This window comes from Siniperca chuatsi, linkage group LG10 (genome assembly GCF_020085105.1).
Source record: "Siniperca chuatsi isolate FFG_IHB_CAS linkage group LG10, ASM2008510v1, whole genome shotgun sequence".
In the NCBI taxonomy this organism is placed as follows: Eukaryota; Metazoa; Chordata; class Actinopteri; order Centrarchiformes; family Sinipercidae; genus Siniperca; species Siniperca chuatsi.
Genome location: NC_058051.1, coordinates 30,793,877 through 30,811,390, shown reverse-complemented (window position 1 = coordinate 30,811,390; position 17,514 = coordinate 30,793,877). Strand labels below are relative to the sequence as shown.

At 40.8% G+C, this 17,514-nt stretch overlaps 1 protein-coding gene across 2 annotated transcripts; it reads right to left on the bottom strand.

Annotated features, from left to right (window-relative positions):
* Window positions 1–716: 716 nt before the first annotated feature.
* sypa (synaptophysin a) lies at window positions 717–17,341 on the bottom strand. Of its 2 annotated transcripts, none has more exons than XM_044211672.1 (8): window positions 17,195–17,341; window positions 9,621–9,686; window positions 5,933–6,057; window positions 4,412–4,610; window positions 4,139–4,330; window positions 3,683–3,898; window positions 2,693–2,766; window positions 717–1,146 (listed from the first exon to the last, which is right to left on the bottom strand). In XM_044211672.1, the coding sequence occupies exons 1-7, from the start codon at window positions 17,210–17,212 to the stop codon at window positions 2,707–2,709; spliced, it is 876 nt and encodes a 291-aa protein (XP_044067607.1). In that variant the 5' UTR covers window positions 17,213–17,341; the 3' UTR covers window positions 717–1,146; window positions 2,693–2,706. The 2 variants fall into 2 exon arrangements, with proteins under 2 accessions (XP_044067607.1, XP_044067606.1); XM_044211671.1 differs by having other exon boundaries at window positions 2,693–2,769; window positions 17,195–17,340.
* Between the last annotated feature and the right edge of the window lie 173 nt (window positions 17,342–17,514).

Sequence of the window (17,514 nt, the reverse complement as noted above, 5' to 3'; positions counted from 1 at the left end):
TTTTAGTTCCTAAAAACAAACTGAGATCTTTGACCAAACCAAGACACCACAGAAACAGTTCTTATTCAGTGATGCAGCATTTTCACTGTCTCTCTGAATTTAGGAGAGCACAGTTGCCAGGCAACTAGCAACAAAATTTATGTCATTAAGACTCAACAGACCTGATTACCATTAATGTTTTAACAGACTCCATCAGAGCAGCTGATGTGTTTTAGTAAAACAAACTGCAGTAGAAAGCAGTAGAATCATCTGATCTTGGTTTGGTTTAGGAAACACGTAATAATAAGAACTGAGACGGACGTTTGTGCAGCGTGCGCTCCTCTCCACAGTCGCTCTGATCTGAGAGGAGCAGCAGGAACGTAACAGACAGCAGAACGAAGCTCCAGCCGAGCCCATTAATCAAACACACAAACAGTGCAAACTGTAATGACGAGGAGCCATTTTGGATCCAGTTTTCCACCCGGCGTCGCCATGAAACTGAAGTCCAGACTGGGTTTACTGCGTCTCCAGAATGACATCACTTCCTGTGTTGGTATTTACATGCAGCAAGACAAACAGCAAACAGCTGGGAGGTGATGTTGGTGGATGCAGGGTTGTCTGGTTCTCATTTGGTTGTAGTTCAAATCTGGTTTGAATCTAGTTTGGATCTGATTTGTCTCAGTGTGAACCCAGTCTGAACAGCTTCATGATTGGCCGATGTCAATCTGGTCTATTGATTTTGGGGGCGGGGTATATCAAGAGGGCGGGGTATACGACCGGGGGCAGGGCATATCATTGGGTTCAATAGGAAACAGGAATAAACAGTTCATTCTATATAATATATCTGTTCAAAGTGATATCTATACAACACAAACATACATTCTCTCCACAGATTATGTACTTTAATATGAATAACTCTTATCAACATCATCACTTGTTTCAGAAGGTTTCTATTCGTCAGCGTTGTTGTTGTTTTGTTCAAGTTGTGGATTTGTTATTTATAACTATTTTTTATCATTTACACATCGAGTCATTATAGTGAACATCTAACCCCCCACCCCACCCTTGTAACCTCCCTCCCCCCACCCATTAATTTTGCAGACAGACAGGAGTGTTGCATTGTGGGCAGGTTGCAGACGACCCACTGTTGGTTCACTCCGACGCTTTCTGTGAAGGAAAGACAAACATGTAAAGGACAATTTAAACTGTTGTATTACTGCAGAGTCACAGTTACAGTCAGGTATAAACAGGTAATCAGAGCCTTTTGCACAACACCTGTAACCATGGTAACTATAAACATCAAATGTGGCAACAAGCCTCTTTCACTGATGACGGCTAGACTTAAATGTCTTTAGTTTTTGTTGACTAAAACTAACAATATTCATATGACTAAATTGTGAGTAATTAACAAGACAAAATCCAAATTAGGTGCCAAGGTTTCCACTGCAGAGTCTCAAATAATAGCTGGCCTCAGGGCCAGATTAATACGCAGCCCTGTTATTTGATTAAACACAGATTAATTTAAGAAAACAAACTATAATATCACCTGAAATATCTAAAACCATAAAACTAGATTTTGACATGGAGCCTTGAGATTAGGCAGGGGCCACCTTAAGACCCATAACATTCTAGTTTGTACTTTTATTACATAACAAATTAGCAATAATGAAATGACCACAAAGTAATTGGATAATAATAGTAACAGTAATTGCCACACACACAACCTGGGGCCTTTAGGGCACCTTGAGGGTCCGGGGCCTCGGGGCAGTTGCCGCTGGCCTACCAGGAAAGGGAGGGATTATTCCCTTTGAGCCGCTGGGAGGCTTTTAATGTAAAACATCTGTGTTTGTTTCACTGACAGTAAATTAAAGTGATTGAAAACACATTAAAGTAGAAGTGATGAGGGGGACACGACTGTACTGATGGAGTTAGGGCTGTGGAAACGTTCATTACACTGAATTTACCAAACGACTGGTCCATTGTGTCCTGATGGGGGTGCAAGAGGATTCATTCATTTCATCGGAATTTGGCCGGTTTCAATGTCCTGCACATTTTACACACCTACAGGCTGCTGTTGGTGTTATTCTGTATTTTCTTTGTCATCGTCATCAGATCTCATGTTCAGACTCAAACCAGCAACACGTCGCTCCGTCTCTCAGTACCGTCTGACTTCCTGTCTGCGGCTCTCAGCTGCGAGCCCGTTGGTTCCTGCTGAAGACGTAAATCTTTAAATATATAGTTTCCTGTGTAAAAAGGTTCAGTAGTTTCCTCAAACAGCTGCTCGCTGTAGTTTTTATCAGACTAACAGGAGGAAACAGAGCATCTGTTGGGGACTATTTCCAGCGGCGGATTAATCCACAAGTGGTGCTGTAGTGAGTGTTTGGGGCAGCAGGACGGTGTGTGTGGGGCGGAGTCAGAATAAACTACAGTGTGTGTGTTCATGGTGATGAAGCAACATGTCACCCAGTGCAGCAGAGCGGCTCGCTGATGTGTTTTAACAGTTTCTGGACGACGATGGAGGAAGAAGATCCATCAGCTGTGATTCACACACACACACCTGTTAGCAGAAACGTTCACTGCTGTTTGAGTCTGAACGTGGGATTTATTGATGAGAAGAGAAACATCACCAGACTTATCATTTAAAGTGATAGATTAATTCATTTCATGGACCAGTCAGGCAGTGACCCCAGCCTCTACTTCCTTTGTGACTCACCTGTCAGTTCACATCTAATTGGAGAAGGAGGTGGGCGCCCCCTGCTGGCCGTAGCCCTGACCGTACTCTGCATCCTGCTGGAGGAAACACAACGGCAGAGAATATGACACACAGAATCAATAATATCCTGCAGTACACTGAGTGAATGTACTGCAGTTTGTCTGACCGTACACAGAATAGTATACTGTGGCTGTATCCCAGTTCCACTTTATAATACTATACTAATACTACACAGTATGCTCTGTCTTAGAGCAATCAACAGAAAATTAATTGGCAACTATATTCATAGATTAATTGTTTATGCTATTTTTAAAACAAGAATGCAAATATACTCTGGTTCCAGCTCTAAAATTTGAGTATTTACTGCTTTTATTTTTCTTACATTACAGAAAACTGTACATGGTTGGGTTTCTCATCTGGGAAATTGTGACGGGTATTTTGACCAAACAATTAATCGACTAATTGAGAAATTAGCAGATTAATCGATAATGAAAATAATCGCCGGCTGCAGCTTTACTCTGTCTGAATAGTGTACTGTTCTGGCTGTTGGTGTACAAAAAATGACTGTCTTTGCGCTAAGCTAGGTTAAACACATCCTGGACATATCTCTAGTAGGGTCGGGGTCCGATAGCCATTTCTGATCTGGTCTTCAGGTTGAAACTGTTTCACTAAACTCAGAGGCTAACAGATCTCTCCTGCAATCTTTTGTCTCTCCTTGCACTTTTTTAAATCAGCAAATAATGATGTAGAAAACATTAAGGAAGCAGCTTGTGTCAGCTTTAGCTAATTAATGTTAATTCCATCAGTAACTTGTCCAAATGGACTTTGGGGAAGATGGAAAAAAAGAGTAACTTCTCCACACAAAGTAGCCATTCACTGTTGGAACTCCTTTCACAACATTCATTTTCCAGTGCTGCCCTCAGCTTACCTGGTGGAGACTTTGTTGTGAGTTTTAATTAGCAGTGGGTAGCAGTAGCTGAAGCTGATTACCTGGTTGTATCCTTGCTGGTTGTAGTCGGGTTGGTAGCCTCCCTGGTTGCTGGCGTATGGGTCTTGTTCGTACGCTCCCTGCTGGCTGTAAGCGTCTGGTGCAGCAGGTTTCTCCTGAGGAGGTGGAGCTCGCATGAAGGGAGCAATGATGCCCGTCTCCTTAAAGACGAACCAGAGGTTTCCCACCCACAGGATCAGGTTAATAAAACCAAAAGCCTGGAAGAGGAGATGATGAAAGAATTTCTTATTTGTCTATTTTGGAAGACAAACAGATACAGTTACCAACACAAAGATGGCACTACTAGTGCCAATATGATACCTGAGTTTCAGTTACAATGCCAAAATTATGCTTTTTGCAATACCTTACTTTTCCCCCAAACTCTTTTTTTCATTGAATATAAGAAGTCAAAGTAGACAAATGGGTTAGGGTGAACCCGGGCTCAGTGATGGTCTTACCACGGAGGTGTTGAGTCCAGACATGACCGGGTCGTGGACTTCGCGGCAGCGGTTCCCCTCTTCGTCGCAGGCGGAGATCAGAGTGATCACTTTATCCGGGTCAGTCGCCGTCTTCACATCGGACAGACCTTTGGCCCAGGCCGCCGAACTCACCAGCCACATGAAGGCAAACACTCCGGTCACGCCCAGGTCCTAAAAACACACACACAGAGTGTATGAGTGACAGTTCGCAGAGGTCACCTGTCAGCGATGAAGTCAAGTCGGTAAACTTACAATCAGCGGGCCCTTGTTGTTCTCCTTGTACTTCTCAAAGAAGAAGACGTAGATGCTGAGAGCCGCTGTGGAGTAGAGGAAGGCGAAGACGCCGATGGTGACGAAGAACTCGGCCGAGGAGGAGTAGTCGCCAACCAGGAAGAAACGCTCCTTGTTCTCGCCCTTACAGGTAGGGGCGTCAAAATACACCTGGTGGAGTCTGAGAGAGGAAGAGGAAGGAAGTGTTTGAAATATTTGAACTTCAGTATTTTTTAACTACATTAACAATTTGGCTCTAATGATGGTGAAGTCTGTCGTCTTTTGGTCCAACGTTTTAAGAAATATCTCACCAACTATTGCATGGATTGTTGATCAAGGACCTGTGACTTCATGTAGCGCCATCAACAGGCCAATGTTTACACTTGTCCAACACTTCACTTCATGACAGGATGCTTCTAAAACTAATGACTGTCAGCATTCTAGCTTGCTAATGTTGCGTGTAGCATGTACTTTAGTAATATACAGATAGCATGTTTCCCCTCTCGTTGCTCCCCTCCTGTTTTACCTTCCCTGTCACTGTATATATTCATGGAGTCATACAGCTTTAAATTTTAAACATTTTCAGCTCGTAGCATCTTCACCCCAACCTGTGCTGAACAGAACGGGTCCTCGAGTATTTTCATCCATTTATGTCTTTACTTTTGTGTTTTAACTTTATGTTCAGTATCAGTTGAAGCACATACTGTGGTAGTTTAAGGTTTTTCATTTCCTGTTTTATTTTGTAGTATTCTCCTTCCCTTGTGTGTCTTGTGTTTTTACTTCCTGTCTTTGGTTTCCCTCCAGTTTTGATTGTTGGCCCTTCCTTGATTGTTTGCACCTGTGTCTAGTTGTCTCACCTCCCCTAGGGTATTTAGTTTGGGTCTCTTTCTTTGTTTAGTGTTGGATCATTGTTGTTACACATGGTGTTGTTCCTGCTGAGCGAGTCCTGCCTTGAGTTTGTGTTGTGTTCCTGCCTTGAGTTTGTGTTGTGTTCCTGCCTTGAGTTTGTGTTCCTGAACTTTGTGTGTGTCGCCGTTTGGTGCACTTTTTGTTGTACCTGGTTCCAGTGCCCAGTGTCCCGGCAGTTTTACCGTGAGTTCTGTTTTTTTGGATTCTTTGTCTCTCTTGGACCTTGGCTGGATCCTGAATTTTGTAACTTGCCTGCTCCCTATTTGAACTGATTTACCACCTTGGACTCACTTCCCTGCTTCCACCACTACCAGCCAGTAACCGATCTGACTTTTGCCTGTTTGTTTACCTGTCTGCTTACCGGTCTGCCTGTACCTGCCTGTCAACCACATCACCCTCAATAAACACTGTAGTCATCCGGCTACTTGACCTCATTACACTTCCTGGTCATCTGCATTTGGGTCCATATACCACTACAGATCATACGACCCATAATCTGTATTGTGATGAACATTAAAGAACACATGTAGCTTGTAGTGTATAAGTCAGTTTTAATTATATCAGTATTAGTAGAGTTATTAGTGTTGTACTAACCTGAATGGATACTCAAACTCCACCTTTATGCTCAGGTCGCTCTCTGTCCGGTTCTTGCACTCCACCGCCATCCGGAGCATCCCAGAATAACTGCCACAGGTGGAGAAGGCAAAGATGGCGAAAAACTGGAGGAGGAAGAAAAGGAGGAGGCGCAACAAACAAATTGTAAGTAATAATGCATGATACATAATGAAAACATCTTATTATGGTTAAATCAGTCTACAGCCATGCTAGCAGCTCTGTGAGGCTGCACTTAGACACAGCTGTGCTTTGAGCTAAATGCTAACATGCTGATGTTTAGCATGTTCACCATCTTAGTTTAGTGTGTTAGCATGCTAACATTAGCTAGTTACCAGTGAACACAGAGTGCAGCTGAGGCTGATGGGAACGTCATCAGCTCTGCATGTATTTGGTCAGAAACCAAAGTGTTGGACACATTTACATTAATAGTTCATCCTGAGGGGAGCATGAACAATGAAACAGTTGAGATGTTTCAGTCTGCACCGACACCTCAAAGCCTTTCCCTTTTGTTTATGTTGTGATTTAATGGCAGCCCGGCATCACCAGACATATTTGCAAATGCGTGTTAGTCTGGAACCTCTCAGTAAATTTTCGACTTCCAAGGGGTGTTATCATTGTGCGCAGACCAAAATGCCTCTGGACGCAATTGGAAAGACCTGCAACCAATCAAAGCAACCAAACGTGCTGAGCGACACATGCAAGTTGGGGCACAAACCTTTAAAATTACAGCTAAACGGCACACTAAAATGTGTTTCTGAAAACATCTGAGGCGGGAAAAAGATGATGCAGTTGATCAGCACTGCCTAGTTTGACAGTTTGATCTGAGTTTTGTGAGCCTGGTGCCTTGCGCTGTATCAACCAATCAGCGCAGCAAAACATGTGACTTCAAATCTGGACTGGTGATGCCCCTCTGTCAGTCATCTTATCAAACCCGCCTTGTATTAGATAAACAGCTGTGACTGGCCTGACTGAATGAGCTCAGCAGATTCATCTGGTTCCCAGGCTACTTTAGTGGTGCTACAGTCTCAAAACTTTACTAATTAATTTGCAGTTAATCACATTACCACAAACAAAATGCCCCACAGTAAGCCTGAAGCCTTTTGGGGCCCTGAGGGTCTGAGGCCCTGGGGCAGTTTCCAACTTTGCCCGCAAAATAATCCGGCCTTAATAATATACAAGGGAGAAAATACTTGCTTAGTAACTGGTGATTTTTTCATAATTGTTTACTTGGCAGAGATCCACCTGATAACAAATCAAGTAAATATTGACTGATTTCTAAAGTTTATGCATCGTCTTTATAAAATTATCTGCTTAATTATCGTTTGCAATAACACTAAATGTGTTACTTTTGTGTGTTGAACTGCATTTTATCATGTTAGGTTCTGTTTTAAAAAAAGCTCTATAATCAGAACGCACTTACCAACAGAACTTTCATCCCTTTTCCCTCATCATTATTTTACCAAATTACATTGCTGTTTCCAGGAAATCTGCTATGAATGAATAGTTATCTACAGGCTTCTTTCCAGGAAATTATTAAAAAGATTTTAAGGAGATTAGAAGGAAAGTAATAAACCGGTAAATAAAATGTTACTAATGAAAATTTAGGAAAAATCTGCCTGGTCTTACTGTAGCTTAAATTACCTATTTTTAAAATGTGCTTCTGTTGAAGCAGAGGACGTGTTATTTTGTGAAGAACAAACAGTGAATCTCCTGCAGGATGATGACTCATCATCACTTCTATCTATAGAGACTCAGAGTCAGTGTGAAGCTTTAAACTGCGACACATCAGTGAGGAATCTAACCGACAACCTTCAGTGTTAGTGCCCTGCTCAGCTGCGCTACGGTACATCATCATCATCATCATCATCATCATCATCTGAGCAGCCGGCTTACAGAGGACACACACTCGGTGAGCAGATGGTCACAGTCAGACTTTCTGTCCAATCCCTGCTTGGCACTATGTGTGTAGGTTATTTAATACCACAAATACAGTTCACTCAGCCTGTACAGTGAGTCATTTTCTCCTGTGTGTGCTCATGGGCGATGTGGTGTGTGTGTATACGAAGAGCTGTGGGGGCTCCAGTGTGTTGCTAAAGGGCTTTTTTTTTTTTTTTTTTTTTAAATGTCTAAACCAACAGACACGAAACTGTGAACTATCAAACGAGATTTGTCGTCGCTACGAAAACATACACAGAAAGATTTCTATTGTTTGGGAACATTTTCAGCGGTTTCTGGACATTTGTTTACAACATTTTAAAAACATTTCAAAATTGCTCCCAAATGATTTAAGAACATTATCCTGATTATTTTGGGAACATTTTTTGTAATGTTTTCAGAGCGTTTTAGGAACATCTTGGGATATATTTTGGAACATTTAAAAAAAATTTCAAAACAGTTTTTACAACATTTTGGGATTTTTCAGAATGTCTTAAAAACATGTTTTATGCTAACATCTTTAGAACATTAAACAATATTTCAGGAAAATTTTCTATATTTAGAACATCTTTACAAAATGTCCAAAACATTTCCTGATTTAGTGTTTTATGTTTTCAGAGCATTTTGGAGTATATTTTGGAACAATTTGAGAACCATTTCAAAGAGTTTTGGTGCCATTTTGAGAATGCTTTCAAAACATTTGTTTAACATTTTGAAGACATTATCAGAATATTTTAGGACAATTGGGGAACTTTTTGATAATGCGTTCAAAACTTTCTAGGAACATTATGAGAGCATTTTAAAAAATCTTTTCAAAATGTTGGGAAAGTTTTCAGTGTTTTGTGACTATCTGGTGGGTTAAAACCCTTTTTTTAGAAACAAATTTCTCAGAACATCAGATCTCTCTGTAACTAAATATGACATCAGATGGAACAGTCTGATTCCCACACCTGTGTTAGCAGAGACAGGTGAAACCTGACAGTGATGAAACAAAACAGGTGCTCCTGATGCACAGGTAGACTAACACTGTCCACAAAAAAGGACATGGGAAAAAAAAAAATCAAGGCACATTACTTTGTTATAGTACAAAGGCCTTTGTTTTTGTGGCTACATGATTTGACCCATGTTTGACCTGAGAAAGGTGTCTTGTTATGCCAGAAGAATTTGGAGATGGAGATTGAAACCAGGGGATGGTTGAGGTCATATATTATTGGGAACACTGTCCTTCAACAGAAGCTTTTCTGGCCATGATGAATATTGTTAGGTTTATCCACAGCTGATGGTTTGTTGAAAAGATGAGAGATATCTTTAGGAAGAACAGCAGTATGTCCTCTGCATAAAGACTGGTATTATGTTTTGTTTAAAGATATTTGGATTCCTTTGATATTGATGTTTTAACTGACGGCTGCTGCTGAATGCTCAAAGAAAAAGGTGAATAAAGAGGGAGAGAGAGCGGGATTATTTTCTGAGTGTCCATATTACAAAAAAAAACTAAGTGGGACAAAATTTTGTAATGTTAACTTTTTGTGCCCCATCACAGCAGTGTGCCTTGGTTTTTGGTAGGATGTCACTCTTTCTTGTGGACAGTTTTAAATGTGTCTTCATTTGTGTGGGTGTGGTCTGAGGACACTGCTGTTCAGTGGTGTCCAACCATGGACTGACACTGGGCTTACATAGAAAACAAATGTAAGTGCAGTTATTTCTGGTGCAGGTCTTGGTCTGATGAACTCACCCATTCTAAGGCCTTAATGAAGCCCAGAGGAACCTTCAACACCCTGAATTGACCCTGGGCCACCATCTGTAGAGAGAGAGGATATGGCATTTATTTTTAGTTTGAGGTTGAAGGTCCGATTTTATTCATTTATAAAATCACAGTGCTCCCAATTCCAAGAGTTGAAAATGTTTTGACTTGAGGTTTTTCTTCAGGAGGCGTCTCAGTCGTCACAGAACAAAATAACTGATCTCAGCAGCCATCCTTAATGTCACTGAAAGTTTCTAAAAGTTTCCTCTGAAGGGATTTTCACAAAGCTGCTGAGAGAAGAGAAGTATGACATCATAATGACATCATGTTTCATGAATGACATGTCGAGTAATAATAACTTTATTTATATAGGACTTTTCAAAAACAAAGTTACAAAGTTCTTTACAATAAAAACATATAATAAAAGCAAATAAGATCCAGAACTTAAGATATAAACATGATTAAAATAATTTAAATAATTACAACAAATACCATCAGTTAAAAGAAAAAGCCATACGATAAAAGTGAGTCTTAAGAAGAGATTTAATGTTGTTGATACTGAGTTTGCCTGCCTGAGATCTCCAGGCAGGAAGTTCCACAGCTGAGGGGCCGGACAGCAGGGCCCACGTCACCTTTAGGGACAAAGGAAGTATGTTATACCAGAAGAATTTGGAGATAACTTCTGTTATGAATTGCCGCTATATAAATAAAATTGAATCAAAAATAACACCTAGGTTGAGGGGCCTCTTCTCGAACATTATTAGATAAGACACCCAGACTAGAGGAGAGATTATTAATGCTGCTAGTGCTGGGTACAGGTGCAGACTAAAAAGACGGCTAAAACGTTCAGAGCTCTTGGTCATAGTGGGAATGGGACCAGACAGGCTTTCCACTGTGGAGGCCAGAGACTGATAATGCAGCTTATTGCCTGGACACGACGTCACTGGTTCCAGCGTGCACTACCACAATGTGGGGTGGATGTCAGGGAGAGCTGGAATTAGTTCAATGAAATCAACCGTCTTGCCTCCTGAGAAACGGTATGTAATATTACCAATATAGCTGGAGGAGATCCTCGATGAGCTGCTCAATGGATCGCACTTCACTTTTTAGTTCAGCAACCTCCGCTGACAGGGCCATCAGCAGAACTACATAAGAGGGAAGACCAGAGCCAGCAAAGGGCAGGCAGAGAGGCACAAAAGTTTCCAACAGAAGTTTTCCATAATAGATGAGAAACTTAACCACTGAGGGCCCAGGACTGGGTCCGCTGTGGAAGTATCAGCTCTGGTAAGTTTTTAGCCCGAGATGGCTTCCTCTGGGGATAACATCTGTGTAATTCCTTAAGAGTCCTTCCGCTTGTTGTAGATTCTGGCTGCAGGAGTTTGGTTTGTTTCCCTCGCTTGGATTCGAATTGACAAGCTGCTGTAACTTCTTATACAAATGTCCGATGACTTTTTTTTTTTTTTAGCCAGTTAAAACATTTAGTAAAACAAAAAGGATCTAAAAAGTGTAACATAAAAGTATTGCTTAAATCTGGACAGAAAGTCAATGTATGACAGCTTCTGTCGGACACGGACATACCACGGCAACCCATGCGCACACACCATATAGACATGTGTAGATAATGTCTGTCATCAAACACTGCGATATTGTTTTTAAAGTGAATCGAACATCATTTCATGTAATGATTTGACATGAAGCAGCACTTTTACTGGATGATCCAGAAATGGAAATGAAATTAGCTTTTTTCATGTTTGTTTTTTTCTGCTGTTAATAGATTGTTTTGACTTGTTGATGAGCCGATTGAATCCTTATTAACATTAATGGCATCAAAATATGGATTCAAAGTTCAGTGATGTGATGAGTCACATGACCTGCAGCAGCTCTCAGTGACTGAGTCCTCTGAACGTCTCTCAGACTGACCAGATACTTATACACAGAAAATACTTTGTGAAAAACTCTCAGACCAGAAACCAGAATCTTAAAGTCCAAACTGACACAAACATCATTTTTAATTTAGTTTCTCTTAACTCGGCCAGTTAGCAGCTGCTGTTAGTCAGGATGTTTAGTGAATACGGCTCCAGATACACTTTTATTTGAATCATTACAGCAGTCTGCACAGGATGCTGACGGCTTGCGTTTCACTCGTGCTGAACTCTTGTAACCTCGACCTGAAGTGTATTTTTACAGTTCAGGTCTATTTTCTTCCATTTTACTATAGTGATTGTGTGTTGGGCTCCGAGCGCTGCCAAAACACAGGTGACCAACACTCAACACTGTACCTGAATGCATCCTACTGATGGAGAACTGAAGCTACTTTTGTTTTATTCACACTTTAACATCATAACTGCAACACGAGTGCTTTCAAGGAGTCCCTCAGAATGAATGATTTCAGGCTAAAATCAGTGAAACGCTGCAGAAGCAAACTGAACCTCTTTTCAGGCTCAAACCTGCTGAAACATCCTGTGACAACAAACTCTGCTTCATTTTACAGAATGTAATTATATAAAGGAATATTTCACCCAAACAAGAAAAAATATCTCTACAGGATGTTACAAATCAGTAAACAGACCTGTAGTCAGTCAAAAAAGGTTTTTTAATATAAGATGAATAGACAGATGGACAAACAAATAGATCTATATTTCTCCTCAGATTTCAGTCTTTTGTTTTCACAGTCGACACGACTGATGTGATATTTAATATTCAGATTTCAGACCCGTTACTACTGCGTTTCTGTGGATGATACCAGAGTCCATTAAAAAAAAAAAAAAAAAAAAAAAAAAGAGTAAATAATCAGAGGACTCTGCAGAGGAACATACTGTAAATGTACTAAGGCCAAAATATAAACATGTTTCATGAACTTATGAACTTATAACAGACTTAAAATAATAAACAGTCCAATAAAATGAGTCATTTTATACTTCAAGTACAACAAAAATACTGCAGCTCCAACAGCACGTTACCATCAGGTACTTTAAAGTAACGATTATTATAGAATATCAGAGGAACATTAAAACAATACTGCATCCATATGAGAGTATAGAAAATAAAAATAACATGAAATACAATGAAGAGCTGACTGTGTGGGAATAATAATGATCACAAACACACTGCATGATATTAAAAGAATATTATTGCCAGATTATCAGAATAGAATCTAAACAAGCCAAAAATAAATTTTAATTACATAAAATATTATTTAAGAAATATTACATAATCGACACATTACTTCGATATATGTATCGAACTGCTGCAGAATATTACAGAAGAATTATTGAAATGTCTTTAACATTATAGGCCAGAGAGTTATATGCAATACTGCATAGCCCAGCCTCCTCCAATCAGATCTCTCTATTTCGACCGGTCGAAATAGTCCCATCTTCCTATTGAACTTGAGTGACCCCGCATTGTCCAATCAGATCGTTGCTTTTCTCTCCACTGTTCCCTGCCCCCGTTCCAATCAGAAATATGGGATGGAGATAGCATGAGCCAATGAGAGAAGACAAGGTGGAGTTTCCCCGTAACCAATGATTGGATTTGACGAAAATAAAAGAACATTTTTTTATTCTGAAACATTGAAAAAACTGAACATGACCAAGAGGACTGCCGATTCGGGATCAGCGAGACGCATGTGAAGAGTAATCAAGAAGCAACACCTGGAGGAGCACCCAAGAAACGGGTGTCCTGCTGACACGCTTCAGGAGGAATGGACTTAAGAAGTGGGAGGCATCTGGGGGTATGTGTTCAACGATAGCGTGAAAGAACTTTGTTTTTACCAGTTGGACTGGGCAGAGTTAAATCTGCTGGCTTCACGATCTCAGAGTAACCGCCATACGACAAACAGGTGAGCAGCAACAAACAACCTGCAACAAACGAAAAATGGACACAAACAACCCCCAAAAAATCGTATCCAGCAGCGTTTGGGAGATGGGAAGCTCAGCCTCCGGCACAGGGTACTACTGTTTGAGCCATCAGGTGTCTGTAGGAGATGAACCCTCAGATGAATTTATCTTGGAGTATTTAAATTCGGACTGTGGGGTGTTTCAGACATCATTACATGTACCTGTCACGGCTTGGGTGAAAATAATGGGTGAAAAACTTAAGGAAAAGCTAAAGGCTCTCTTCCTAAGGAGACTTCAGTCAGACTTTGAGGGACATTGTGCAGACGGCCTCTCCTCCAGCTCCGTCCACTAATACCCGCCCTCCCTGAAGCACATTTAAAGCCATGCCTCTCCCTCTTATACCGCATCCGGGAGCCTGCTCGGATACTACTCTTCCTCCTGCACCACGTTCATCACCGCAGACCGGGAGCCTGGGTAGAGCCCACCACTACCGGGGACTCCTTGGTGTGTCCATCTGTATCATCCTCCTTCTTCTCCACCGCCCTCACCCGACTGGCCTTCTTCTTCTTCAGCATCCTCAGCTCCGAGCGCCTCACCACCTAGCTCTCTCCAAAGAGCAGAGGCCGATGAACCGGACGGGTTGCTGCTGTCTGCCGTATTTCTGGACACAGTGAAAGCCGCAGTGGTTCGACTGTTGAGCAAGGTTGTGTACAGATATAGAACCGAAATCTCTAACGGGCGTCCAATCGATCATCCGCGTCAGACACAACATGATTGTTTGAGATGCCAGAGTATTTCTTCTGACAGCACTATGACAAGCTGGTGAAACGGCTTTGGACGGATCGTTTTATTCCTGCCATTCAACGTGCACTTCAGTCACGGCACAGTGACCGTGGCGCTTCAGTGGACTTTCTTCACGATCTCAAAATGACGAGACGCATTGGAGAAGACGTTACCAAGGTCGAGGCGATGGAAGAAGCTGTGGACTTTTGGAAGGCAATTTGTCAATGATTGAAAATGTAATTACTGTAGATATGTTATATAGAGGAACATGTGTCATCTGTCAGTTAGTTGATGTTGTGGATCAGGTGATTAAAAACAGAGTGAGTGATGTTCTAACCAACAGTCTTATCAGAGATGTTGAAGTCACTGGACTAGAAGAGATTTTGGATATTGTTCGATTCCCATTCTGTACACACCCCTTGGGAACAGCTTGAAAACAACACATTGCTCCTCAAAATGGTCAAAATAGAGCGATCTGATTGGAGGGGGCGGGGCACCTGTCAGAATTTGATGAGAAGTACTGCATATAACTCTCAGGCTTGCTGTAGGAAACACATTATAAAGCCTTATCGCCCAAAATATTTTTGAAAAACTAAGAAGGTTTTGCAGAGGACAGAAGGTTATGTGTCAGATTATTAGAGCTGGAATACATGAAAATATTATAAATAAAATAACTAATAAATTAAAAAAAATTAAAGAAATTCAATGAAATATTACAGGAGAATTATGAGTTAAATATCACGCAAACACCATGGGATATTATAAAAATATTATTGTCTCAGTATATTATCAGAATAAGATCTAAACCAGCGGTTTCCAACGTATCTCTCGAGAAAAAAAGCAAAATTTAAAGAAAAGTCAAAATGTACAATTTTAAGATATTTGTACTTTGGTTTCCTTACTTTATACTTTTACTGCACTCAGATCGAAATATTGTACAGATACAGTTACTGGATACTTTTTAGGTTTTTTAAGATTTTACAAACATGATCAGATTATAAAATATTCTGAATTACAGATTAAACTGTCCAACAGTATAAATCAGTTCAAGTTAAATCCACTTGACGTTACAGTGCTGCCTGCGGGTCAATCAGTAATAATAATCAAATAATATAATATTTATGAGAGTGTAGGACTTTAAAAGGGGCCAGTCTGCATAAATAATTACTTCTACTATCATATTTAAAGTACATTTAGCTGATAATACTTCTCGTAAACGTGAAGGCAGGTCTTATAATGGAGTATTTTTACAGGAGTAATACAGGAATATTATAGGAGTTTTAAATACACAGAGATACAATAGAAAAATACCACAATGTGACTTTCACACCAACAATCACAGGAATCAACACAAATGTTTGACTTGAAATAAGAAAATGTAATAAATAACATTCAGAATCATTTCCATAAAGCCCGAAGCACAATATGAATGTTATAATGATACACAGCAGTGATTTATTTTAACTACTCCTGGAGAGCTATAGGCAACACACCTTTATAGGCTCTAAGTGACCCAAGAACGAGGGGCCCTAACAGGGGCCCAGAAGATGCCATGAGGCCCCCAATCAGGTTAATGTGGCCCCTGAATCCACCAAAATATTATAGAAACAAATAAAGGCAGATTTTCCTGCCGAGGACTGAAAGATAAACATATCTATAAAATATTGACAGCTGAAATAATATAATTGCTAAAGTACATGAAACATAATGTCATAAGAAATTCATATAAAACACACTTGAGGTATTGGAGTGTAATTACTTTACATATTAACAGTCTGTATGATTAAACATAAGAAGAGCTTTGGGCTTGATGAGAGTATTACAGTACATCTGAACAATGCTCAGGGTAAGAAGGAAAATGATTATCTTTGATAGCTATAATAGGAAAACTATAGAAAATACATGTCTGTAACAATAACTGCAATAATATAAAGACTGAAACAAATGGGAAACAGTGTTAGGTCGCTATGAATTAACAGCAATATTAGCCTACAGTAATATTAAAGTAATATTCTAGTAATATTTCTGGAGTATTTGAGGAATATTCCAGTAAAAACCTGGGTGTTTTTTCTGTTGGGCTCCATCTTACGGCAGCTGAGGAGGAGGAGGAGCAGGTGAACCCGGGTTATCACCGGGTTATCACCGGGTTAAGCAATACGGGAGCAGGTCGGCTGGGAAACCGTGAGAACACGTAAAAGCGGAGCCAGTTAGACCCGCAACAACAACAACAGCAGCATCAGCATCCCGAGCGGAGAGGAAACCCTCCTCCTCCTCCTCCTCCTCCTCCTCCTCCTCCTCCGGCTGCCATTTTACACACACACACACACACACACACACACACACACACAAGAGGAATATCATTTCATCACACGAACACGGAGCTGCTGAAACAATGATGTTCACGGGCAGTTTGTGTTTTTAATAGCAGTTCTCCTGCAGGCAGCGCGCAGGGCTGAAACCCCCAGCATCAGGTGCGCTCCTCCCTGAGAAAACCTCCCGCAGTCCGCCTCAAAAACACCCCCAGCCTCCAGAAACACCCACAACTCCCGCATCCATCGGACTTTTCTCTTTAATGATCAGTCGGATGGTACAGATTGAGTCGCAGGATGACGACAGAAATGCAGCGTCGTTGTTTTTGAATTCTGTCAAATAATTCATGAATAAAATCACAGAATCCATCCTGATTTCTGATATTTGACGCTGATTTCTCTGATTGTTCTGTTATTATGAATATAATCTGTGATATCTCCGTGCTGCCGCCGTGATGCGGCCCGACACGGAGACGCTTCACCGGGAGACAAACACAAACATGAATCCCCGGCGGGCCGCCCCGAAACACGACACAAGCACACCCCGAGCACCGAGCACAGCACATGCAGACAGAAGTGATTAGAATATGAAGAAGAATAAACCAAATTAAAGGTGGATGTTGAGTGTTTGTACCTGATTTACGACGTCCATCCTGCCGCCTGTCGAGAAAGGAGAGAGGAGATGGAGAGGAGGGGGGGGGAGGAGGGGGAGGAGACCGCTTCTGAATCCGCGTCATTTATTTTTTATTTACTATTAATTTGTATTCAGAAGCTTCAGCAGCTCAGAAGAGATGAATTTAACATAAAAGCAGGTGAGAGGAGATGAAAGGGTTAATGATACATTCACACGGTCTTAATGTTAATTCATGCTGTTTATTTTCTGATTGTATTTTATTATACACAGAAAAATAACTTTATCAAATCAAAAACGGAAATATGAGAGAGAGGGGGAGG